Raw genomic sequence first — 26,615 nt, 5'->3', positions numbered from 1 at the left:
GTGGGAGAAGACACAGAGACCTGAGTGCACTGTTGTTCACTCAAGCACCTGCTTCTGTCCTCTCAAAGAATACCCCGAATACAGGCAATATTTATACAGCTCAAAACAGCACAAAAAGCACATCCAATACAATACAATACAATATATCTTTATTGTCATTGTACAGGGGTACAACGAGATTGGGAATGCGACTCCCATACGATGCAATAATTTAATTAGCTAGTCAGTATTAATTTAAACAACCCAATGAAACAAATTGTAACAGTTTTAAAACAGAATAAAGTGCAAGTAGATCTGTGCCGGATCATTGTGCGATGTGACCATCCGGCTCAGCAGGACCGGTTCATAGCAGCTATGGCCCTGGGGATGAAGCTGTTCCTGAGTCTGGAGGTGCGGGCGTAGAAGGCCTTGTGGTCGATTCTACAGCACCCCGTGGCTCCTGGCTGATGGGCAAAATATTGGAGACCATAAAGGACGCACAAGGGTATGTGCATACAGTTCGACTCCAGACTAAGAGCAACATCTTGGAAAGACCGATAACCAAGATATGTCTGCTACTTGAAGCTGATACCTGAATACAGCAAAGACTGGTGATCTTGAAGATTGAAGAATCACTATGGTAGATTAGATGCCGAAATATAGTGCATGGTTTTTTAAAATTATGAATGGTTTTTATGGCTCCTTTTAATGTTCATTAGTAATTGTTGCATTATACACATAACAATTAGGGGCTGGTGTGTAGGATCCATTTTGCGTTTATTAATTATTTTAGTATATTATATTATTTTGTATCCTGCTGTATTATTTTGGACACTGAAAGGTTAATACTATGCTTACGTACATGGGCTGGGCGGAGCCAGAGAGCTTCCAGCTCCGGCGTATTTCTTCAGTTCACACGAAGAAGTGGCTGATAGAAGATCAGCCAGAAGAAGCTGCTGATAAAATCGGTTAAAATAACCTGCTGATAGAAGATCAGCAAGAAGTATCTGGCAGTTTGTATAAGTCACGTAGCATACGGTAGGACATTAGATTTTTACCAAACTAATCAAAAACAAGTCGATGGCAAGAGATATACCAATATGTTATATTGCAACTTCAAATAAACGACTAACTTCAAATGAAATGTTGTGGAGATTTCTGTTGTTGATTGTTTCCGTCAAGAAAATATCGTTCCAGCTATCCTACGTCAATGGCACCTTTGGGGCTTGATAAGAAAGACGAGAAACTGGCCGTGTACTTATACTGGCCGAATATATACTTATATTGTTAAGTGGTGTTAAAGGGAACATGTCCAAGCCATGAAAGATGGAAGTTATAGCATAACTGGGCAGACTTGATATAACCTGTTCTGGTCATGAATGAGTTATGTAGTTTCATGAATGAAATATGAATCATATTTCATAGTTGGCTCATAATATTATTTTATGTCAGAGCTAGAAGCCCTTCAGCACCAAGCAATTTTTATGGATATATACATTACCAGTGGAGGAATATTCTGCCTATCCATCTTTGTCATTTTAATGTTGTTGTTTTTCTCTGTACTTTCCGTTCCATTCTTTCTCTGTGCCATCTTCCATTGCAGTTGCTCCTTCAGTCAGTTCAAGAGGTTTTTACAAAAATGGGCATCTGTAGAAATGGCTGGAATGCATTCAATGTAAATACAGTTAGTTAATTCTTGTCTGACTCTGCTGTCACTTTAAACCATGAGAGCAAATTTATCACTGTACACTTGTATATTATCACTAAATTCTTGACAACTCAAGCTGTTTATCCCTCACCTTTAGTCTCATCACATTCCACCATACACCTCATTGTCCTTCTACATTCCTCAGACTTTAAGCTTTCAATTGCCTTTGTGAGCCATACTGTTTTCCTGATATATCCATATTCTCCACCAGTATGCTTCATTTCCTTTCTACTCTCATCTTCCCCTTTTCCATTGTCTTGATTAACTTCCTTCCTCCAACTCCCATCTTTCCTACTTTGCTGCCTCATTATCCTTTACCTTTGTTCCTATTTCTTTCCATTTACTTCCAGACAATTTCACAATCATCTTCACTCTACAAAACCTTCAAGACCCTGCACAGTCTGCAAGAAATGTATGTATATTAAAGTCATTTTAGATGTCGGCTTGCAATATTACAATATTGCTCCGCATCTCTGCAATGCAAATGTTCCGAGCTCAAATCCCAATGCATAAAGTCTGGTATGATACATCAGTTCAGTAATGAGGGAGTGCCCCGTTATCAGTCATGCAAGATGCTTCTTCTGGCTTATCAAATGATGTGGGAGGCAGTTTGAGTTCCAAGCAAGCAAGAAAGAGGTGTCAAAAGAATCCAAAGAGAAAAAGTAAGAGTTGATATCAAAAGCATGCTTAGCATATAAACAATAGTACAGACAGAAATAATAGAGAGAGGGAGGTTCCACACATATGTCACCTAGATGGGATTTTTTTAAGGATTGTATACCAAACTCAGTCGGACTCAATAAAAATAGCATGATAGGTGATATAATAAAGAAAGAGTTGCGTGGAAAGTAAAACTAAAACCAAGAGAAAGTCTCTGAAAATGTTTAATATTCTGCAGAAGAGGCTCTTTGGCTCCTGCTCAATATTTCTGGGCTTAATATGTTTGGATTGTTGATGACGTTGTAAAAAGAGCTGAGAGGGGAGATGCTATGACAGTGTTGAGCAGGTCCAATGCATTTTATCACAGGGAATAAAGCAACTACAGTTCAAATTGAATAATTACTGAAGCACTCTGGGTTAATTAACAACCGCATCCGAGGGTGGTAATAGAACGTTTTCCCATTTACTGGCTTAGAAACTCCATCAAGCAAGTTTCCCTTTATAATGTCATCAATACTACTTGAACAGAAATGCTCAGATACAAAAAAAGATGTGATTCACAATTTAATCATTAGCCATATTAAAAAGGGGGAAGTCATCATCCATAGCCCTCACTTTTCTGTCAGCCTCCTGCCCCTGAAATATAAGTCACTTGGTTACCAGTCAATTACCCGTGGTGAAATGTTATTGTTTAGAAACTGATTTGGTTCTGTTGAGAGTCTCATCATGGCCAGTGCCATGGTGCAGCGAGAGTGCTCCAGATTCAATCTTCACCCCAGATGCTGTCGGTGTGGAGTCTGCATGATCTCCATGAACAAATGAGCTTTCTCCCATTGCTTTGGTTTCTTCCTGTATCCCAAAGATGGGTTGGGAGATTAAGTTGCAGGGATGTAGGGAAATAAGCAGAGGGGGAAGAGGGGGAATAGGAATGAAGGGATTGTTCCCCTCAGAAGCAGGATGGATACAATAGTCTGAATGGCATCCTGTTTCGATGGAAAATGTATCTCTATCTTTCTCTCACCCTTTCATATACTTTCTCAATTTAAATAATTTGTCTATATCAACCCTATTAATCCTACAAAGAAATTGTGAGTCTTCTCTTCACTCACAATATGAAATCAATTGCTCACCTTCAAGAGCTACCAACTCCAGCTGCAGGTCTTCCTAGAAGATCCAGGCCTAATCATCTCATCCCTTAGCTCCAAACCTAATGGTGCCCAGTCCATGTCCCTTGAGCCTTACAAATTAAATAGCTCCAAAGTCAGAGCATTTTCTTTAAGACCTACTCCCTGGAATTCCCTCTCTAAACTTTCTTCCTTTAGGTATGTCCAAACCTTATGTTGAAAAGTCTTTGGATGCCTCCCACCCTGGCCATTCCCTTTTCTTTCTTCCATCTTCTTGGATAAGTTACAGGAGCTTGCAAACCTGAATGTCCAGACTCATGAACAGCTTCTTCCCCAGTGTTAACAGACTCTGAACCAAGCATCTTTCACAACCCCTTCCCAGAGGTGCTGCCATCTACTCTTTAGGAAAATATCATTCTTTAGGAAACAGGGGTTCCCCTCTTCCATTATAGATGAGGCTCTCTCTAGGGTCTCCTCCATATCCCCCAGCTCTGCTCTTGCTCACCCTCCCTCCATTCGTAACAAGGACAGAGTCCCCCTTGTCCTCACCTTCCACCCCATCAGCCTTTGCATACAGCATATAATCCTCCAACATTTTCGCCACCTCCACAGGATCCCACTACTGGCCACATCTTCTCATCTCCACCCCTTTCTGCTTTCCACAGTCCCTTGCCACGCAAACAACCCCCTTCCCAGGTACTTTCCCCAGCAACCGCAGGAGATGCAACACCTGTCCCTTTACCTCCCCCCTCGACTTCATCCAAGGACCTCGACAGTCTTTTCAGGTGAGACAGAGGTTTTCTTGCACCTCCTCCAACCTTATCTACTGTATCTGCTGTTCCAGGTGTCAACTCCTGCACATCGGAGAGACCAAGCGTGGGCTTGGCGATCGTTTTGCTGAACACTTCCGCTCAGTCCACCTTATCCTACCTGATCTCCCGGTTGCTCAGCACTTTAACTCCCTCTCCCATTCTCAATCCGACCTTTCTGTCCTGGGCCTCCTCCATTCTCAGAGTGTGGCCCAGCACAAATTGGAGGAAAGCACCTCATATTTTGCTTGGGTAGCTTGCACCCCAGCAGTATTAACATTGACTTCTCTAACTTCAAATAGCCTTTGCTTTCCCTCTGTCTCCATCCCCTCCCCTTTCCCAGTTCTCCCACCAGTCTTACTGTCTCCCATTACATTCTATCTCTGTCCCGTCCACTCCCCTGACATCAGTCTGAAGAAGGGTCTCGACCCGAAACATCACCCATTCCTTCTCTCCAGAGATGCTGTCCATCTCGCTGAGTTACTCCAGCATTTTGTGTCTACTTGCCATCTACTCTGTCTCTTAACAATACCTCATTCATTTCTTCATTTATTGCACTTATTTTGCATTAATTCAGATTGTATTATAATCTTAGCACTATTCTGCTGTTTTGCATTCATTATTCTATTTATTGTTGTATCTATAATTGACATGTGTATGGTTTATTTTCTGGGCTTCATGGAATTCAAGCAATTGCATTATGCTCTGGCTATTTGACAATAAACTAATCCAGTCAGTTAGACCAAAATCCTATCATAAGTCTCAACTTTAATGACAATCAGGTGGGAGGAATCTTGGAATATTTCAGTCTGTTGGAGAGCCTATAAAAATATTAGTTGTCTATCTCTCACCTTGAGCACATTTTCCCACTATTACCTCCAAGTTCAAGAACAGCTTCTTCCCATCAATCATCCTAAATTCATCCTAACTACGCCCCCACATCAGCATTGCGGTATAAGACTTTGTATAAGGTTGCAATTTGAACTTTGGCTTGCACTTTGTCACGTAGTATAATTGAAAGAATTTAATTGGTTTGCCCCTGGTGCATATGATATTTTGATAATCTCTCTCTATCTCGCCTTCCTCAGGATCCATACATCTCCATCACTCTCAAGCTCCCATTTCCTGACCAACCCCTACAATTCACCCAGTTCACGGTGAGCCCCTAACCCCCAGCATCTGTCCAACCATCCTTGTTTCAGGTCCACCCTCAGTGGCAATAGTTTCCTCACCAGCAGTTACAATGGGAGATGTCAGAGGGGCGTGGAATGCACTGAGATCTTTGAGCTGAGGCATCTCTACACTGACAGCTTATGGTAAAGGAAAGCAATGTTCTCGAGAGCAGCTGGAAGGAGACGTACACATTCGGAGAGACTCACAGACACTCTGGGAAGGTGGGCATCCCTGTATCCCCATGCTGCTTCCTGACAGAATGCCCAGAAGGCAGGATGGTTCAAGGCCAGAAAACAAGATTGGCTTAATGTCTTTGGCAGGAAGGAAAATAATGCTGTTAAGACTGTCAAAAGCTGCAGCTTGTTAAAGGCCAAGCTAAAAACTGGAAAGTGAAATTCAAACTGCTGAGGCCTTGTCAATTCTAAATAGAGATGCGTTTAACAGTATCTTTCATGACTTCAGGTGGTCCCGAAATGCTTTGCAGCGAATTAAATACTTTTGAAACGTAGCCACGTTTCCAATGCAGGAAACAAGATGACCAATTTCTGTAAATATGTTCCCTCAAATAATCCAGCGACAACGGGCAGGTAAGCAGTTTCTTTAATTAATTGGTTAAGGCATAAACATTAACCAGGCCACATTGAGAACTCACCTGCTCTTCCTCAGGTTATTCACTGGATCTTTAACTTTATGGACAATAGACAATAGGTGCAGGAGTAGGCCATTCGGCCCTTCGAGCCAGCACCGCCATTCAATGTGATCATGGCTGATCATTCTCAACTTTCATCTGAGTGCCTCATTTTAAAGTCTCCTCTCGCAGACAATACCTCCAACACATCAACAGTCACTCAATGTGTAGGAAGGAACTGCAGATGCTGGTTTAAACCGAAGATAGACACAAAATGCTGGAGTAACTCAGCAGGACAGGCTGCATCTCTGGAGAGAAAGAATGGGTGAGGTTTCGGGTCGAGACCCTTCTTCAGACTCCAGCATTTTGTGTTTATCAACATTCACTCAGTGCTGGAGCAGAACTCAGATTTTTGCATTCAAGTCTCTGGGAAAGCACTGCAACTATCAGGTTCTTGAATTGACCTTCACAACCCTAATCCTACCTTAGCAGTGGAACACCATGGATCACCTCGTACACCACCATGGACTTGATTTCTAATTGTGTATTTTTGCACTATTGTTTTTCTTTGCACATTCTTTTCATTTTCTTGTAATTTATGTGTATATTTATGTACAGCATGATTTATGTTTTGGGGTTTTGTCTGATTCTATGTGCCTGGGAAGCTGTTGCAAGCAACATTTTCATCATAACTGTGCTTATAATAATAATAATTTTTATTTGTCATATGTAGGTTGGCACAGGGTCAACGGTACAATGAAATGTATTTGACAAGACAATGGGTCACCTCAGCAGTAATATTCCAAGGATAAATAAGATTTTTAAAATGACATTAGTAAGGTAAAAAGACAATATTCAAAATAGGTAAAAGGACAATATTAAAAATAATCAACATATATGATTTGAAATGTGTTTATGAGTTCAGAAGCCTGATGGCCTGATGGTAGAAACTATTCTTAAGTCTGGTGGTACGCGCAGCCATACTCCTGTATCGTCTGCCTGACATGTGACAATAAACTCAATTTGAGTTGACTTGGGATTTAAACCAACAACAACCCATAACATTTTCCATGGCTCCTGTAGAAGCCACAATTAGTATAAATGAGGATCAATACTAGCTGCCAGCTGGACATTTGAGGATTATACGTGAAGGCAATTAAAGTCAGTGAAACTCAACACCATTTTGGCAGCTTCACTTGCTTGTTTACCATTGTACAGCTTTTCCCTTTCAATATTTGGATCTGAGAATTTGCATTGAAAAACCATTGTCTTTATTCACTGGCATTCACATGAATTATGCTTATTATTAAGGAATTTGTTTGAATAGGTTGTCGCCACATCTCTTCACCATGGCATTCTATGGAGGAAACATTCTTAGGCCTAAAATACCGACTAACAAGAAATTTCCTCTGAGCTTTTCCTACACCAGAAGACCTCGTAGACATGTCCCAGGTACAACCATTCCATGGCACAATTAATTGCATCCCCAAGGCATTGGAAAAATACTGCAAATAAAAGTGTTGCAGAGCATCACGTCTAAAGCCAAAACCTTTTGAAATATCCATCACTTGTTATTAATTTATAAGCACATCTAGTGACCCTCCATCTCCACCAAGGCGACAAAGAACTTGAAAATTTTAGGTCCAAATACAGAATGTCTTCACTTTTCTAGAATCAATATCAACAGAAGAACTTGAAGTATCAGGGCAGAAATGCTAGTGCGCCTATCATCCCACAGGTTAATTGTGTTGTTAAACAAGTCATTATATTTTGCCTTTAGGTCCTTCACTTCTGAGACAGAAGGTCAAAACCATATGATTAAACCAACAGTTCAGTGCAGGATTGAGAGAATGTAGCAAACGCAATAGTGAAAGCAAACCATCTCCTCAAATGGGTGTAAAGATACTATGGCATAGAGTGGCACACTGTAAGCCATTTCTTGTAGGTCAAAGGATGGCAGGGGAATTCTCCCAGCAACCGGTCCCATCCTCAACTCACATTGATTAATGGTCAATTACCTCATTGTTCTTTCCCTGCATTGCAGAGCCTACATATCAAAGATAGTGCATTGGAACTGAAGCTGGGCTCTGGGCATTGACACTGGGCTTGAATGACCAGTTGAATACATGCCAAAGCAAAATACCATGTTCCTAGAAATCTAAAGCAAAATCATAAAATACTGATCAAATAATTTATCCCTGTAAGAAAATAACTGCAGATGCTGGTACAAATCGAAGGTATTTATTGATAAAATGCTGGAGTAACTCAGTAGGTCAGGCAGCATCTCAGGAGAGAAGGAATGGGTGACGTTTCGGGTCGAGACCCTTCTTCAGACTGATGTCAGGGGGTGGGACGAAGGATATAGGTGGAGACAGGAAGATAGAGGGAGAACTGGGAAGGGGAAGAGAGGGACAGAGGAACTATCTAAAGTTGGAGAAGTCAATGTTCATACCGCTGGGCTGCAAGCTGCCCAAGCGAAATACGAGGTGCTGAACCTCCAATTTCCGGTGGGCCTCACTATGGCACTGGAGGAGGTACATGACAGAAAGTTCAGACTGGGAGTGGGAGGAGTAGTTGAAGTGCTCAGCCACTGGGAGATCAGGTTGGTTAAGGCGGACTGAGCGAAGGTGTAGAGCGAAATGATCGCCGAGCCTGCGTTTGGTTTCGCCGATGTAAAGAAGTTGACATCTAGAGCAGCGAATACAATAGATGAGTTTGGAGGAGGTGCAGGTGAACCTGTCTCACCTGGAAAGACTGTTTGGGTCCTTGGATGGAGTTGAGGGGGGAGGTAAAGGGACAGGTGTTGCATCTCCTGCAGGGGAAAGTGCCCGGGGATGAGTGGACCAAGGAGTTACGGAGGGAGCGGTCTCTACGGAACGCAGAAAGGGGAGGAGATGAGAAAATGTGGCCGTTGGAGGTGACGGAAATGTTGGAGGATGATTTATTGGATACACTGGCTGATGGGGTGAAAGGTGAGAACGAGGGGGATTCTGTCCTTGTTACGAATGGGGGGAGGGGGAGCAAGAGCGGAGCTGCGGGATGTAGAAGAGACCCTAGTGAGAGCCTCATCTATAATGAAGCCCCGTTTCCTGAAGAATGAGGACATCTCTGATGCCCTAGTGTGAAACACCTCATCCTGGGCGCAGATATGGCGTATTCCGCCGCAACCTACTCCCAATTCCTCCGTCTGTGCCGCATCTGCCCCTTATTCTTATACGGCGTAGACAGAGGAATTGGGAGTAGGGGATGGACTTTTTGCAGGAGACAGGATGGGAAGAAGTGTAGTCCAGATAGCTGTGCGACTCAGTGGGTTTATAGTAGATGTCAGTCACTAGTCTGTCTCCTGTGCTGGTGATGGTGAGGTCCTGAAACAGGAGCGAGATGTTGGAGATAGTCCAAGTATATTTAAGAGCAGGATGGAAATTGGTAGTGAAGTGTATGAAGTCAGTGAGTTCTGCATAGGTACAAGAGGTAGCACCAATGCAGTCGACGATGTAGCAGACTTTATTGTTCGGGGATGGGGCCAGTGTACGTCCGGAACTGGGATTGTTCGACGTACCCGACAAAGAGGCAGGCATAGCTAGGGCCCATGCAAGTGCCCATAGCTACGCCTCTGGTTTGGAGGAAGTGGTTGTTAAGGGTAAGTACCAGCTCTGCTAGGCGGAGGAGAGTGTTAGTAAATGGGGATTGGCTGGTTCTACGGTCGAGGAAGAAACGGAGGGCTTCAAGACCATCCTTGTGGGGGATGGAAGTATAGAGTGATTGGACATCCATGGTAAAGATGAGGGAGTGGGGGCCTGGAAACCGGAAGTTATCGAGGAGACGGAGAGCGTGTGAGGTGTCTTGGATGTAGGTGGGGAGAGATTTGATCAGGGGGGATAGGATGGAGTCAAGGTAGGTGGAAATAAGTTCGGTGGGACATGAACAGGCAGAGGCAATGGGTCTGCCGGTACAGTTCTGTTTATGGATTTTAGGTAGAAGGTAAAATCGGGCTGTGCGGGGCTGGGGAACGATACGTTTGGAGGCATTAGAGGGCAGCGCCGGAATTGGTGAGGGCAGTGATGTTGACGATTAAGGTCTGGTGCTCGACGGTGGGGGTCATAATCCAAGGATAAGTAGGAGGAGGTGTCTGAGAGTTGTCGTCTCGCCTCGGTCCGGTAGAGGTCAGCGCGCCAGACTACCACATCACCTCCCTTGTCAGCGGGTTTGATGACTAAGTCAGGGTTGTTGCAGAGTGAGTGGAGGGCTGTACGTTCAGGAGGGGAGAGGTTAGAGTGAGTCAAGGAAGTGGAGAATTTGAGGCGGCTAATGTCACGACGGCAGTTGGAGATGAAAAGTTGTAGTGAGGGTAGTTGGCCAACCGGGGGAGTCCAAGAGGAGGGAGTCCACTGGAGACAGGAGAAAGGGTCACCACTGGGGGGTGAGGACTCCTTCCCATGGAAAAGGCTCGGAGGCGGAGGTGACGGAAGAAGAGCTCCACATCATGGCGGACACGGAACTCAGGGGCGGACGGCGGATGTGGGGGCGGAGGGGAACAAAGGTGAGGCCTCTGCTGAGGACAGACCATTCGGTGTCTGAAAGGGGGAGGTCAGGGGGGATGGTGAACATCTGAAAGGGGGAGGTCAGGGGGGATAGTGAACATGGGGATGGTGATAATACCTTATCCCTGTTTCTCTTCACGACGCATTGTTGGCTTGCTGAGTGTTTCCAACATTTGCTGTGTCCCTGTAATTGAAGATTCTTTATCCCGCTTTCAAGTGGACACATATGTTCAAATTAGGCTGAAGCTGTAATGAATTACTTCAAGTTGGTCTGATTTTTTTTTTTTTTTTTTTTTTTTTTTTAAATAATTTTTTATTTATAGTATTTTCAATAGGCATACAAAAATACATAAGTGGATAAATATAAGGGAATACATAAGCATAAGCAATGGCAATGTATAACATAAATATCCCCAGGTTGTGTAAAACAAATTGTTATCTATACCTAGAAGATATGTCGGTATATATATGAAAAAGATAAGGATAAAAGAAAAACGAAAAGAGAGAGAAAAAGAAGAGAAAAAAAAAAGAGAAAAAAAAGAGAGGAAAAAACAAAATCATTTCTGGGCCTCATATTCATTGTTGTAAAACCACCAATGACTGAGCTTCTGTCAGTTTTGTTCCTTCAAAATTTTATTGAATTTGATCACAACAAAAAAAAACATGTTCATGACTTTTTATTTGTCAATCCTACTCTGGAAAAGAAATATTTCTGTTTTGTTTCCCACGTACGTAATGAATATCATTTTGTTGGATGTGACAAAGAATGAAAATAACAGCAAAATATAAAGCATTCAACAGAATCTATTTACCACGTCTAAGTCTTTTTTCCTTCAAGCAATTTAAATAATGACTAATAAACAAAAAACCGAGAATAGAAAATGTATTTTCCTCTTGTTTAAATTGCAAATTCACATTATCATACTTTATTAGGTAATCTTGATTATATGTATTATATGTTCCATTGTAGGACTTGAGCAAATTGTCATCCAGGGTTCGCTTTCCTTTCAAGGTACTGTCTACACTTTGGACAGAACATAGAACCTGTGGTGCTGTGCCAAATCAGATTGCATGGTAGATTCTCAGTCGTAAAGTCATGGAAACCAAACAACACAGACCACTTAATGTGCGCCAATCACCCATTTACATTAATCCTACAATAGTTTCTTATCTTAAATCATCCCCACAATCTCATTCAACTTTTCCACGATTCTACAGATCGCCTACATAATTGGGACAGATTGCTGCGATCAATTATCCCATTGTCCACGTCTTTGGGATGTGATGGGAAAAAAGTCACAAGGGGATTATGCGGTGCTGACTCGAAGGGCCGAATGGCCTCCTCCTACACCTATTTTCTATGTATTATGTAAATTCCAGCACCTGAGCTCAGGATTGAACCTTGGCATCCGGTGCAATGAGCCAGTGGTTCTATTGGCTGCACAACTATGCCAAGTCATACAACTCTAATTTAGTTTGGATCAATAGTCACTATTACATATATACTGAGCTGTGGATCTTCCTGCCCCTACACGCTTGCCCGAACACCACGAGGCCGAGATTGCCAACTCACCTGCTGCTGCCGCCGACCCATATCCCTACTCCGGCCCCCCACGGGCCTCCACCAGCGACTCCGCCGACTCTCACCTCTCCACTGCCCACCAGCGGGTCAGAGCCATCACCTCACCCGAGTTGCAGGCTCAGCACCAGACCCACAACCTCCACGCTACAGAAACCTCCACCAACGTAGTCTGACTCTGCTGGGTCCTACTGCTCCCCCCCCCCTCCTACAGGGAATGACAGTAGAGATGAGTCTTCCCCTTTCCCCTCTTTTAACCAGGTTAACCCGATCATACCCCACCCATACAATAGTCCTCACGCCCCACTCCTCTCTGAACACCCACCATCCCCCTCACCCGATCTCGCCTGGACCTTTGTCCACTCCCTGGTCTTCCTCTGACCCCAACCCCCACCCTTGTCGTGTCTGTACCATCCCCCCTGACCTCCCTCTTTCTGATACAGAACGGTTTGTCCTCATCAAAGGCCTCATCTTCGTTCACCTCAACAAGTTTCGGGTCCGCCACGACGTAGAGCTTTTCTTCCGTCGCCTCCGCCTCTGTGGCTTTTTCTATTGGAAGGAGTCCTCACCACCCAATGATGACTCCACTGGCCCCCTCCTCTTGGACTCCCCAGAAGGGTCTCCTACGCTCTCTACACCTCTTTATTTCTAACAGCCGGCGTGAAATCAACCGATGAAAATTGGTGGTGAACTCATGGACTTCACCAACTTCACCACCAATTTTCATCCTGCACTCAAATTTACTTGGACCATCTCCAACACCTCCCTCCCCTTTCTTGATCTCATAGTCTGCATCACAAGAAATAGACTATTGACTGACGTCTATTACAAACCCATTGACTCCCACAACTATCTCGACTACATTTCTTCCCACCCTGCTTCCTGCAAAGACTCTATCCCCTACTCCCAATTCCTCCGTCTACGCTGCATCTGCGCACAAGATGAGATGTTCCATATGAGAACATCCGAGATGTCCTCATTCTTTTGAGAACGGGGATCCCCTCTCCAATCATAGATGAGGCCCTTACTCGGGTCTCCTCGGTACCCCGCAGCTCCGCCCTTGCTCCCCCCCTCCTCGTCACAACAGAGACAGAGTCCCCCTAGTCCTTACCTTCCACCCTATCATAGAAACATAGAAATATAGAAAATAGGTGCAGGAGTAGGCCATTCGGCCCTTCGAGCCTGCACCGCCATTCAATATGATCATGGCTGATCATCCAGCTCAGTAGCCTGTACCTGCCTTCTCTCCATACCCCCTGATCCCTTTAGCAAAAAGGGCCACATCTAACTCCCTCTTAAATATAGCCAATGAACTGGCCTCAACTACCTTCTGTGGCAGAGAATTCCACAGACTCACCACTCTCTGTGTGAAGAAATGTTTTCTCATCTCGGTCCTAAAAGACTTCCCCCTTATCCTTAAGCTGTGACCCCTGGTTCTGGACTCCCCCAACATCGGGAACAATCTTCCCGCATCTAGCCTCTCCAACCCCTTAAGAATTTTATATGTTTCTTTTTTGATAAATATTTTTATTAAACATAAGTACATATTAATAAAATATACTTATCACATACATTCGTAATATTATTAATATTAACAATTATGTCTTACATATTTCTATACTTTTTTTCTTTTTTTCCAGAGAGGGAAAGATAGAGAAAAATAAAATAAAAATAAGAAATCCAAATTGGAGAAATGAATGGAGTATTAAAAAAGTTATCTATCATTGGAGATATATCCATGATTTATTATACATAATTCTTCCTCCATTCCATTATTCAGGCCACGGTCAGGTCCTCGCACCAAGCCATTTTGACCCTTTAAATATGCAATAAATGGAGACCATATTCCTCTGAAAAGATTCAACCTGTCCATTAGTACAAGTCTCAATCTTTCCAGATGAAGTGTCTCCGACATTCCTGTAATCCACATTTTAATTGTGGGGGATGTAGGACCTTTCCAGAATTTCAATATTAATTTTTTCCCAATTATTAAACTATAATCAATAAAAATTCTTTGATTCATTGTTATTAATTGATCTGTTTCTAATATTCCCAGTATTATTAAGTTTGAGTCAGGGATCAGCTTCATATTAACAACATTCGAAATTATTTTAAATATTTCTGTCCAGAATTTAGTGATTTTTTCACAGTTTGTGAATATGTGCGTTAAGTTAGCTTCCAATTGCTGACATTTGTCACAAATGGCAGATATATTTGGAAAAATACTATGTAATTTAGCTTTTGAATAATGTAGTCTATGTAATATTTTAAATTGTATAAGAGAGTGTCTAGCATTTAGCGAACAGTGATGTATGTGTTGTAAACTTTCATCCCATATATCAGGTCTAATAATTTGACCTAATTCATTTTCCCATGATTGTCTATATATTTCTGTCCTTGGAGCGTCGTTTTCCAGTAAAATATTATAAATATATGATATCAATTTTTCTGTATTTGGGTGTTTATTCAGACATTCATCTAAAATCTCTGTCTTTCTATTTCTAATTTCATGTGTATTTGCTTTTACATAATCTCTAATTTGTAAATATCTAAAGTAATCTTTTGAATGTAATCCATAAATTTGTTGTAATTCTTGAAATGAAAGGAAAAAATTTTCCCTATAGAGATCTCCCATCTTATTAATTCCACAGTTTTTCCATTGTAAAAAACCTTTATCTATCATTGAAGGTTTAAATGTGATGTTATTTACAATAGTAAGAGCTAGTGGTATACATTCCAATTTTAATGTTTTCTTTATTTGTTTCCAAATACGTATTCCACTATCTATTATAAGGTTTTCACTATAGGTTTTCTTACTTATTTTATTATTGGCGAATAAGATCGAACTAATTTCAAAGGGCAAACAATCTTCTTTTTCCATTTTTAACCAGGTTGGTTGTTTATCTGTCTCTACTAACCAAAAGTTAATATTTTTAATATTGACTGCCCAATAATAAAACGTAAAGTTTGGTAGAGCTAGACCTCCATTTATTTTTGGTTTACATAAGTGTTCTTTTTTTATTCTTTTTTATATGTTTCTATAAGATCCCCCCTCAGTCTTCTAAATTCCAGCGAGTACAAGCCCAGTCTATCCAGTCTTTCCTCATATGCAAGTCCCGCCATCCCAGGGATTAATCTGGTGAACCTTCTCTGTACTCCCTTTAAGGCAAGAACGTCTTTCCTCAGGTTAGGAGACCAAAACTGCACACAATACTCCAGGTGCGGTCTCACCAAGGCCCTGTACAACTGCAGCAGAACCTCCCTGCTCCTAAACTCAAATCCTCTTGCTATGAATGCCAACATACCATTCGCTTTCTTCACTGCCTGCTGCACCTGCATGCTTGCTTTCAATGACTGGTGCACCATGACACCCAGGTCACGTTGCATCTCCCCTTCTCCCAATCGGTCACCATTCAGGTAATACTCTGCTTTCCTGTTCTTGCCACCAAAGTGGATAACCTCACATTTATCCACATTATATTGCATCTGCCATGCATTTGCCCACTCGCCTAATCTATCCAAGTCACTCTGCAGCCTCCTCACATACAACAGATAATCCTCCGAAATTTCCACCACCTCCAACGGGATCCCCCCACGAGCCACATTTTATCATCTCCACCCCTTTCCGCCTTCCGCAGAGACCGTTCCCTCCTCAACTCCCTGTTTAACTCATCCCTTCCCACCCAAACAACCCCCTCCCCAGGTACCTTCCCCTGCAACCGCAGAAGATGCAACACCTGTCACTATACCTCCTCCCTCGACTCTGTCCAGGGACCCCGACAGTCCTTTCAGGTTAGGCAGAGGTTCACTTGCACCAACCTCATCTACTGTATCCGTTGTTCAAGATGTGGACTCTAATACATCGGCGAGACCAAATGCAGACTGGGCAATCGTTTCACGGAACACCTTCGCTCAGCCCACATGAACCAACCTGATCTCCTGGTTGCTGGACACTCTAATTCTCCTTCCCATTCTCACACAGACCTTTCTGTCCTTGGTCTTCTCCATTGTCAGAGTGAGGCTAAATGCAAATTGGAGGAACACCATCTCATATTTCGTTTGGGAAGCTTACGGCCTAGTGGTATAAATATTGATTTCTCTCACGTCAGGTAGCCCCGGCATTCTCTCTCTCTCTCTCCCTCCCCCACCCAGGTCGCACTAGCTTCTCATTTTTACCCTACAAACAGCTTACAATGAATGGCCTGTTTTCTTTATCATCGTTACTTTTTTGCATATCTTTCATTCATTGTTCGTTATCTCTCCACATTACCGCCTATATCTCTCGTTTCCCTTATCTCTAACCAGTCTGAAGAAGGGTCTCGACCCGAAATGTCACCCATTCCTTCTATCCAGAGATGCTGCCTGTCCCGCTGAATTACTCCAGCTTTTTGTGTCTATCATCCTGTGTGCAAAATGTCTAGTGGAATTTTTAACATAACAAAAGCTGTTCTGAGTGAATTGTTAAACCAATTATCTGAACTCCAGATGGGTGGTAAAGATCTCATTGGGCAATTTAAAAAAGAACAGCATTTCTTCATAAAATGCTGGAGTAACTCAGCGGGTCAGGCAGCATCTCTGGAGAGACATTCCTTCTCTCCAGTGATGCTGCCTGACCCAGTGAGTTACTCCAGTACTTTGAATTGAAGCATTTATTGTCATTCAAAATAAATTTGAATGAAATGACAATAAAGAGCACAAAACACACAATTACATAGGTTTAACATAAACATCCATCACAATGATTCCTCCAGGCACCTCCTCACTGTGATGGAAGGCAAAAAAAGTCATCTCATCCTTCGTTCTTGTCCTGCGGTCAGGCAGTCAAACTGCTGCATCGAGGTGATCGAGGCACCCAATTTTTTTGAAGCCCACACCGGGCGATGGAAGATCCCTTGGCCGAGCCATGCAGGGCGATGAAGGTCCTGTGAACAGGACAATCGAGCCTTGCAATTCGGGGCAGTCGAAGCTGCTATGGCTGGAGCTCCCGAAAGCCGGTCGCCAGCCAGGGACCTGCGAGCTCCTGATGTTGCGGTCCGCAGAGCCCGCGGCTAAAGCTTCCGAAGGTAGAGTTGCAGCCGCATTCGCAGCGCCACCACAGCCTCCGAAAGTCAGCCAGCTCAGAGATGGTAAGTCCAGGCCCTGCAACCGGAGCCCTCAAGGTCGATCCCAGCTGGAGGCCGCCAACTCCACGATGTTAGGCCGTAGCGCGAAAAGAGATGCAACACGGAAAAGGGTCGCATCTCTGTTGAGGAAGAGATTAAAAAAAGTTTCCCCCAACCCCCCGCCACCCCCTACACAATACACAACTAAATATAGGCTATTACATACATCTAATGCGAACAATAGACAAAGAAAGACAAACTGACTGCCGGCGAGCCTGAGCTGCAGGAGTAGTGCCGCCACTTAGAATGTCTACCTTTGATTTGAACCAGCATCTGCAGCTTTTTTTCCTCAGCATTGCTTCACATCTTGACTAATATGTATACCACAGGCAACCCCAGCATCTGGTCATTACAATAATACTGTATCTGGGGGTTGTTTGGACAATATTTGCTCCTTGACAGCAACAATGGCTGCGCTTCTGAACGAGTTCCCTGAGAATCACTATGGTTGTGAATTATGCACTTTTTAGGCCATACATTCATGAACCAATATGCATCACTCACGTCACTATAGAAACATAGAAAATAGGTGCAGTAGGCCATTCGGCCATTTGAGCCAGCACCGCCATTGAATATGATCATGGCTGATCATCCGAAATCAGTACCCGGTTCCTGCTTTCTCTCCATATCACTTGATTCCGTTAGCCCTAAGAACCAAATCTTACTCTTTCTTGAATACACCCGGAATGCATTATTCCAATGGATATTCCATGGGGCATTACCTTTTTGTGGGAGCTTGCTGTGCACATGTAGGTTGCTGCCTTTCCTACATTATAACAGAGACTATAGTACATCATCAGGTGTAAAATAATTTCATGGCACTGGAGAGGAGTGTGAAAGCATTAATATAATTTATTTTTTAAAAGTCTATTATTTAATCTTTATCTCAAAATGGTCTGCAATGTGGTCTTGCTCAGAGGGATATGAAACTAATGCTGTACGATTTGCCTTCAGAGATGCAACCTAGCCTTCAGAGATGCTTCAGATTTGCCTTCAGAGATGATACTATCTTTGCGGGTTTTTTTGTAGAACAACATCTACAGTTCCATGTTTCCATGCTTTTCAAAGCCAGTCTTAGTTTAAATTAGAATATGAATAAACTTTTGATTTATTTGGATCTTAACCATTGCATCCAGCGTTGTGTCAATGCTGTAGAAATCCCACTGGGTGCTTTATTTGAAATAAGAGAGAGAGTTGTGTCTGATACTTCTCGCTGTGCTCTCTTATCGTTCTCCAATCCAGGGGGAGTGAAGCCCTTGCTTCTAGCGCCACAGTAGGTTTATCCGATTGTAACAGTTCGTAGGAGTCGGGATGGTTTAATTGTCATTTGTACCGGCAACAGAGCTAAAAAACGAGGCATAGAAAAAATACTATCTGAAAGGTTTAAACATACATACCGGGTCCTCCCTTCCTTGTCTAGAAGGAGTCAGGGGAGGTGCAGACTCGAGCAGTTAGTTTCACGTTCCATGTGTTGGGTGCGGCACATTATTTATCAACACCATTCGTGTTTCACATCTGTTGCCAGTGTAGTGGCGGCTCGGAACCATAACGTGCCCGCCTCCCCGTTCCTTCTCAGGCGCTGGAAAGTAAGTTGTTTTTGTTTTGTCCAAAAAAACGAAAGAAAAGGTCAGATTGAGGTTGGTGGAGATGGAGAGGGTGGGAGAGAGAGAGAGAGAGAGAGAGAGAGAGAGAGAGAGAGAGGCTGGCTGGCTGACCCCGGGACCTGTCTGTGAGTGGAAGAGGCACTCCGGAGGCTGTTCTAGGGCTTTTGACAGACCCTGGCGCGTTTCCGTTCGCTCACCTTGACGTTTGCAAAGGGAGAGGGAGGGAGGGAGGACGGGCGGAAAGGGGGAGGAGAATGAGAGAGAGCTCAGTGCAATCTGAGTCACACTTCACCCTACAACAGCGCGGCCGGCGCACACTCGCTTTGTGTTGCATATGTGTGTGTGTGTGTGAGTGGGTGATATTGACCTCAGGATACCAGACGGCGTGGAGCCACGGCACTTAAGGATTTTAAACAAGGGTTATTATTGCTACTGGTTGCTGCCTGCTGCCTCCCTACCTGAGATCACTCGCAACTAGTCTCCGGCTACACCTGGGCGACGCTGCCGGGGAGGGAGGGAGGAAGGAAGGAAGGAAGCAGCGAGATCGGACGCTGAATTAGTGCGAGCACAGGGAAACTTTATTCCAGCACCCCCCTCCAGCGATCCCTCCTAACTTTTCACCCTCTCCCCTCCCCAGGGAGGCGATGGAGGTCGGGGTGGAGGAACCTGCTACCGAGAGGAGTTAAGGTTAGTTCTCGGGCTGACGTGGCATTGCAGTTTGTGCTGGGGTTTGTGTGTGTGCGTTTGTTTGTTTGTTTGTTTGTGCGTTTGTTTGTTTGTGCGTGTGTTAGCGGGGCTTGGATCAATTCTTCTCTGTTCCTGTAGGTGAGATTACTTTCCCTCGCGTTGCTGCTCGGTGGAGAGAGAGGGAGAGAGAGAGGGGGTCGGCTTGACTCCCCGACAGATCATTGACTGCAATGGGGAACCAGGTGGAAAGACTTACGCACTTGAGCTACGCCGAGGTTCCCACTGCCGACCCGACGGGGAGCGACCGGGAGGAGCCGGGACCTCGCATCGGGGTCTCTTACATCTTCTCTGTGGACGAGGACGAGCTGGAGGAGCCGGTGGCGACGAATGCGGGCACGGGGGGGGTGACGGAGGACAACACTTACGATGCACGCAACGAGGTGGAGTGCTCGGTGTATTACAGGGACCAGTGCATCTACGAGAAGAGGGGCAGCTTCGGCAAGAGCGAGGGAGGAGGAGGAGGAGGAGAAGGAGAAGGAGAAGGGGTAGACTTGACCACCCAGCCGCCAGAAACCCTCCTCAACAAATGCAAACCCGGCGACCTGGTGGAATTTGTGGGCAAGAACCAGTGCCCGCACTGGGCCGTTTACGTGGGCGATTTCCAAGTCGTCCATCTGCACAAGGCCGAGATTAAGAACGACTTCTTGACCGACACTAGTCAGGGCAGGAGGGGGAGACTGGTGAACCACCTGTACAAGTTCAAAGCCCGGCCTCCAGAGAGCGTGGTGCAATGCGCCCTCCAGCAGGTGGGACTCAAGGGGGTCCAACTGATCTGGCGGAGCTCCGAGTGCTTCGCCGCCTGGTGCAGGTGCGGCAGGAGGGAGTTCAAGGCAGGGGGTGAGCTGAGGATCGGCAAGCAGCCTTACCGCCTGAAGATCCACCTGAGCGACAAGGTGAGCCACACGCTGGAGTTCCAGAGCCTGGAAGATCTGATCATGGAGAGGAGGAGGAACGACCAGCTTGGCAGAGTGGCCCTGATGCAGGAGCTAACCGCACACCTGCAGACAGAGGAACAGCATCGGACTGAACTGGACGCTCAATGAGCGGGGGCTTTCCACCCAGCCACTCTCTCAGTGAAGCCAGCTCCGTACTTTTGGAAGGACACAGAGCCATGTGTCCGGCTGTTACATTCCATTACCGTCTTGTGGGAAACTGACATTAATTCTTGTGCAGAACTTCCGGGTGGCAAACCACTTAATTCTCTGGGAATCGAGTACTGGGAAATGGTCTTGAGGTGGCTGCTGAGTCTTGCAGTTAACTTGAACGACGCCTCTTTCAGCTGCAAGACGGGATTGTAGTTGCCCTGCAACAAACTAACTTAAACAAAAAAACAATCGACGCTGAAACAGCCTCTTTCTTCCCCCACATCTCCCCACCACCACCACCATCCCACTCCACCCAAGTCTCGGCGTGCTGGAGTGTAACCGAGCGCAGACTTCTCTTTGACCAGGGAAGGCTGCGGGATCAATGGTTCCTTCAAAATGAAGGGCAAAGTAAAATAAACGGAATGAATGGCTTTATTTTCTTCTGAAGGGATTAGACTGATCCGGAGATGGATAGCAGTTACAAACAGGAAGACGGGTAAACACTTGTGAAGACTGAGCATGCTTGCTGGATTGCAATGATCACAGGAAGAAGTGATCACAGTGAACTGCATCATTCACCAAATACACACTCCTCTGGTGTTATATTAAACATAGAGACTTTATATAGTTGATTTGAGAAATAGTGCTCAATAGATTTTATTTTCTTAAATTTGGTTTAGAAGCCCCTACTAATCTAGGCAGGTTTATTCTATCACAAATGTTTATTCTATCACCAATACACTCAGAGAATGCACAATGTCCATAGTTCTTGCATATCTTTATCGAAATTAAATTAAATATTTTTGTAATGATATTTTTGAATTATTGTGCATTAAGTTATGCACTCCTGTTCATTTTTTCACCTGCCTTAATGTTGATGTGCATAACATATCAAAATTTGGAAAGGTTCTTAAAGATCAACAGAATGCACAAACTATGTATTGATTGTGTCTTAATGAGCACTTGTGTTAATTGCAAAACCATGTAATAAAATTGTTGAATTACATGGTTTTCCATGTGAGAATCTTTAGTGTTACCATAAACCATTGAAATGAGTTGTTAAGTAATTTTCTCTACCTCACTACCTCCCCTTTATCAAAAGTTGGACTGTGATTTAACATTATTTTAGCTGAAGAAGGGCCGCGACCTGAAACGTTCTGAAGAAGGATCACCTGTCCATGTTCTCCAGGCTTGTTGTCTGACCTGTTGTGTTATTCTAGCACTTTGTGTCTTTTTTTTTGTTGTAAATCAGCATCTGCAGTTCTTTGTTTTAGCTGTCTGACTCAAAATACTAAAACCAGAGTAAGTTGCAAGAGGAGCACAGGAGAATTCTCTCCTCGGCAAATCATTAAGGACATTTGTACATGATTCATAATGTGCATCTGCTTGTCCCTCTAAAAGTCATCAAATTGAATTCCGGAGCCTGCTTTGTATGCTCTGTATGAACATAAGTACACTTGAATATACATATAGAAAAAAATACTTAGGCAGTGAGCTCCTTTATCATGGTACAAAAACTCATTAGCCTGATCAGTAATAACTTGAAAACATCAATCAGAAATACAACCACCTCCTGTTGTGATCAGTAAATATTTCAAATATTTCCAGTGTTATAGATCACGGAGATCTGTTCAAACAACAGTTTGTTGAGTTAATTAATCTTAGCCAGGAGGCAGTAAAGAGCCTGTGGGTAAAATTGGTTAAGATTTTCTAAAATTCCTATGTTAGGGATCTCAATTGGAGGGATCGGATGAGATCACTGTGTTTCAAAACCCAACATTGTGTGAGTTCAGGTATGACGTCCGGACCTTTAAATAAAATTTCAGAAATTATCACGTAATTACATTTATACTGTTTTAGAAAGAAAATGGAGAGAATGGAAAAGATTGTTACAATTTTTATTTATAAACAACAATTGTGGACATAGAACTTTCTTTCATTTTTTAAGGATTATTCTGGCATTTGATGCAGTCGTGAGATTTGATTTATGAGCTTTGGAAATGAAAGGCACCAGATGACAAGTGTGAAGGAGTTGACGAACTGCCTTTAAACTACATTTATATTTAAACATATCTATTTTTTGAAATGTTTATCCACGACTAACTCATCTCAAAGTGGCACACTAAAAGCTTGCAGTTCTGTATTAACCAAAAAGACTTCGAAATAATTGCTCCTGAGCAAAACTTTTTAAAAGAAAGAATTTATGTGGGACTACTTACAATTTTAGGATTTCACAACCAATGAAGCCTTTTTCAAATTGCATTGACTGTTGTAGTGTAGGAAATTTGACAGCCATTTGTGCACACCAAGAGTCCACAAAGATTGTTATGGTAATGACAGTTTAATCTGCTTTAATAGTATTGCTTGAGACCAGACACTGTGGAGATTCCTCACCCTCATCTTTGACTCATGTTCTTGGGATCAATATGAGAGGGAAAACAGGATCTCAGGTTACTGTACCGGAGATGTTGAGACCTAGGGCAGATCAACTATGATTATAGTGAATAGCAAGGCAGACCTGAGTGATTTATTCCTGCTCCTATCTTCTTGTGTTCTTGTGGGTTAATGTCACATCAACAACAAAAAAAGCAGCCTATCTGACAGTGTCACATTCCCTTCGTACTGCAGTGAAATGTCCAGGATGTTTAGTTTGTATGAGCTGTAACCTGGCTGACTTCAAATATGACATTAGAAATCCAAATCCAACCAAACCCAGCTCAACCAAAAGCAATTCAAAGCTAATCAGACCCCAGGTAATTATTATATTTTTGCATCCCTGATCGAGGCTCCATTTGGACCCATTGGTTAGAAAGTCAAAGAAAAGTCTTGATGTGGCACAGCAATATTGCTGCTCATTAAAATCAGAGAACACATGAAGTGCAACTATACATATCTGATTTTGCAAATATTCTCAGCTGCAGATTGCAAATATAAATGGGTTATCAAGCCACAGGGAACTCTCTTATTGTAGCATTTTCCCTTTGTTCTGGATTTATGGTTGGATATAAATCGGCAGTAATTTACAACTTGCAGTAGCGAAGGGCATTTCTAATCCAATCTGGAATAACATTGTAATTCATCAAACCATCCCACAAGATTAAAGCTTTTTGCCACATCAAAATGAGAAACAGCAAGGTAGGAAGAATTTCTACCTTCTGTAAGGATTTATCAAATTAGTGTAGGGAGTAGTCATTGAGAGCAGAGAAACTACAATAAAGTGAGTAGGTAGTCAGTCTGAAGTATAAAGGGTTGACATTTGTAAGCCTGGTGTCAGTTCTAAACCTACAAATCAATATAATTAAATGCATTAATTACAGTGCGATATTCTGCAGCTTGGAACATAATAAAGATGTTTTAGACATGCTTCCCCTTTCTAAAAGAGGCCCATCAGTATCATATCATTCTATTAGGGGAGCACGATGTCAAACAAATTCTGAACAGATAAAGACAAAGCACTGGGTTCAAGTAGGTAAGAGCGATTTATTGAATTTACTGTCTATTCTCTAATCTCGCATATTCTTTTAACAGGCCTCCACAGTGAAGTAGGAAAACCTGACACACATACCTTGTAACTTTAGGCAAGTGATCCTAGCAAATGCTATTCCATCTTTTAAAATGTAAGAGAATGGTAAACTTGGATATTTTCCCAAGGGATATGAAGACTTAAGGGTGATCTGATTGATTGTTTGAACCAAGGGAATTGCAGAATTACATAGGAAAAGCCAGTAGCAGGTGGTATCTAGAATAGGAACACATAATCTTCATGTTTCATTTGGGTTGTTATTTAACAGTCTTATTGTAACTACGTAAAAGTTTGTTGAAATGAGACACCCTATGCCAAAGTGACCATTAGTTTTTAGCAGTTTTCATGAGTAGTATCTCGCACATTTTTTCCAAGAAATTGAATACTTTAAATGGTAAAGGATACAACTTGCAGTCACACCAATACAGTGGTCAGATTGTATTTTGCTGTTTATGGATTATAGGACTTAATTATATTCCTAAATAGGACCAAATCAATCCTTATGGTCATAGAGAGGTTTATAAAATGATGAGTACACAGATAGAATAGATAGTCAAAATCTTTTCCACAGAGCTAGTAGAAGGCACGGGTTTAACGTGAGAAAGCAGAAATTTAAATGATATCTGAGGAATTAAGTTTTACAAAAAAGTTGGTGACTATCTGGAACGAGCTACTAGAGGAGGTAGTAGAGAAAAATACAATGACAACATTTCAAAGGCATTTGTACAGATACTTAAATGTGAAAGGTGTGAAGAGACATGAGCCTAATGCAGGCAAATGAGATTAGGATAGATCGGCATCATGCTCAGCATTGGACAAAATAGGCCAAAAGGGCTTGAAGCTATGCTGTATGTTTCCATGAACCTATTTAAATGGCAAGGAAAGTGAAGCAAATGGTGTAGAATTCGATTAAAAATGTAAAGCTTATCTTGGTTGGTATAGACAGTAAGTGGAGATGGCTCAATTGTATTAATTCCTTTCCCAAATTCCTTTTTATTTTGTCAGCAGGTGTGTTTGGGAATTGTTCTTGTTTGTATTAATATCTAAAGCCTCGTGGTCCTCTGAAACCTCTGTACAACAGCTCTGCCACCAGTCCAATGTCAGTACTTTCTAATGCCCAATATAGAAACACAATGGCTCCTTTGTGTTGAGTAAAGCAACTATATGATTTCATGAACATAGACTACCCAACTCTATCAGCTGTTAACATTTATTCAAACCTTTATTCTAATTTGAACCCATGGTGGCAGGATAATTACTGAAGGACTAATTTTAAAAAGAGATGAACTAACAATGATCATTGCAACATAACTTATTTCTTATTTGATTTAAAGTTCTGAATGCACAAAAAAAAATTAAGTTAATGTGACGGAGGAGAACACCAGTTAATGAGATGCTATAAGGAGGTGAAAGAAGATCCAATATTAATTTGCCATGTGTTTGTGCAAATGTTTTGCATTCAATGTTTGTCCTTCCCCAGGTTGGAAATATTTACTTTTCCTTCAGAAACCATGCAGGTATTTAAACAGGATTTCTGATATGGAAACTTTTAAAGAATGCACCAGAAATCCTAGAACAAATCTCCTTTAGCATCAGCAAGTGCTTTCATTAACATTTCTCTGTAAGAGGCCTAACCTTTGAGAAAAGTTTGGGGTTGAAGGTCACATTCCCAGAGTTTACAATACCAGTTGTGTTTACCAATCCCAGCATGCAGTATTTTGAGCATGTGCAGTGTGTAGAGTCTAATTGGAAACATTTGTCTCAGGTTGTCATTGTGTTTATGAGAAAGATTGCTTTTAGAAATTGTTTAAAGCCAGCTGGTAACTTAATTAAAAAATTATTTTTATAGGGATAAAATTTCACAAAGGAAGACATTGTAATTAAGTAATTATTTTACTGTGAAAATGCACTTGTTTTAGCATGTCAGATGTAGAACTATTTAAGGTAGGCTTTGGAGAAAGGGATATGATTACAGCTAATGTATTTTATTTTATGTAAAAGACAATGATGATTTGTGTGAAGATATTTTTCAATGCAGCTGAAGTGAGTAAAGATTGAACCAATATTTAGTGGTTTCTAAATCCTAGCAATTCATGGTCAGAATTGTATCAGGAATTCAGAGCAACCTAGTAATCAAGAGTAGTGGCTGTCCCTCTACAAGCTGTTTTATCCTTTCACTCCCCTTTCCCCTAATACACAAGTTCTATGTAAAGTTCGGTAGTCAACATAGGCCATTTTCTCCTTCAAAATGGCTGAAGAAAATATTGAAAGGATGAATTTAGCCTTTGGCTAT

The 26,615-nt window shown here is 42.6% G+C and overlaps 1 protein-coding gene and 1 long non-coding RNA gene across 2 annotated transcripts; one reads left to right on the top strand and one right to left on the bottom strand.

The window, feature by feature from the left end:
• LOC144592768 (uncharacterized) lies at positions 1-20,013 on the bottom strand. Its single transcript, XR_013547176.1, has 3 exons — positions 19,911-20,013; positions 18,761-18,942; positions 1-1,638 (listed from the first exon to the last, which is right to left on the bottom strand). It is a non-coding gene; the product is annotated as an uncharacterized LOC144592768 (long non-coding RNA).
• Positions 18,900-22,628, top strand: lratd2a (LRAT domain containing 2a). Its single transcript, XM_078397748.1, has 3 exons — positions 18,900-18,949; positions 19,605-19,654; positions 19,793-22,628. The coding sequence occupies exon 3, from the start codon at positions 19,885-19,887 to the stop codon at positions 20,755-20,757; it is 873 nt and encodes a 290-aa protein (XP_078253874.1). The 5' UTR covers positions 18,900-18,949; positions 19,605-19,654; positions 19,793-19,884; the 3' UTR covers positions 20,758-22,628.
• The last annotated feature ends 3,987 nt before the right edge of the window (positions 22,629-26,615 follow it).

Source organism: Rhinoraja longicauda, chromosome 4, assembly GCF_053455715.1.
Source record: "Rhinoraja longicauda isolate Sanriku21f chromosome 4, sRhiLon1.1, whole genome shotgun sequence".
NCBI classification, from domain to species: Eukaryota; Metazoa; Chordata; class Chondrichthyes; order Rajiformes; family Arhynchobatidae; genus Rhinoraja; species Rhinoraja longicauda.
Note: the sequence above shows the minus strand (reverse complement) of the source record. Positions and strands in the feature narration are given on the sequence as shown.

What these genes read in the sequence shown, in the direction of transcription:
- lratd2a (XM_078397748.1), top strand. Translation starts at nt 19,885, where the DNA reads ATGGGGAACCAGGTGGAAAGACTTACGCACTTGAGCTACGCCGAGGTT.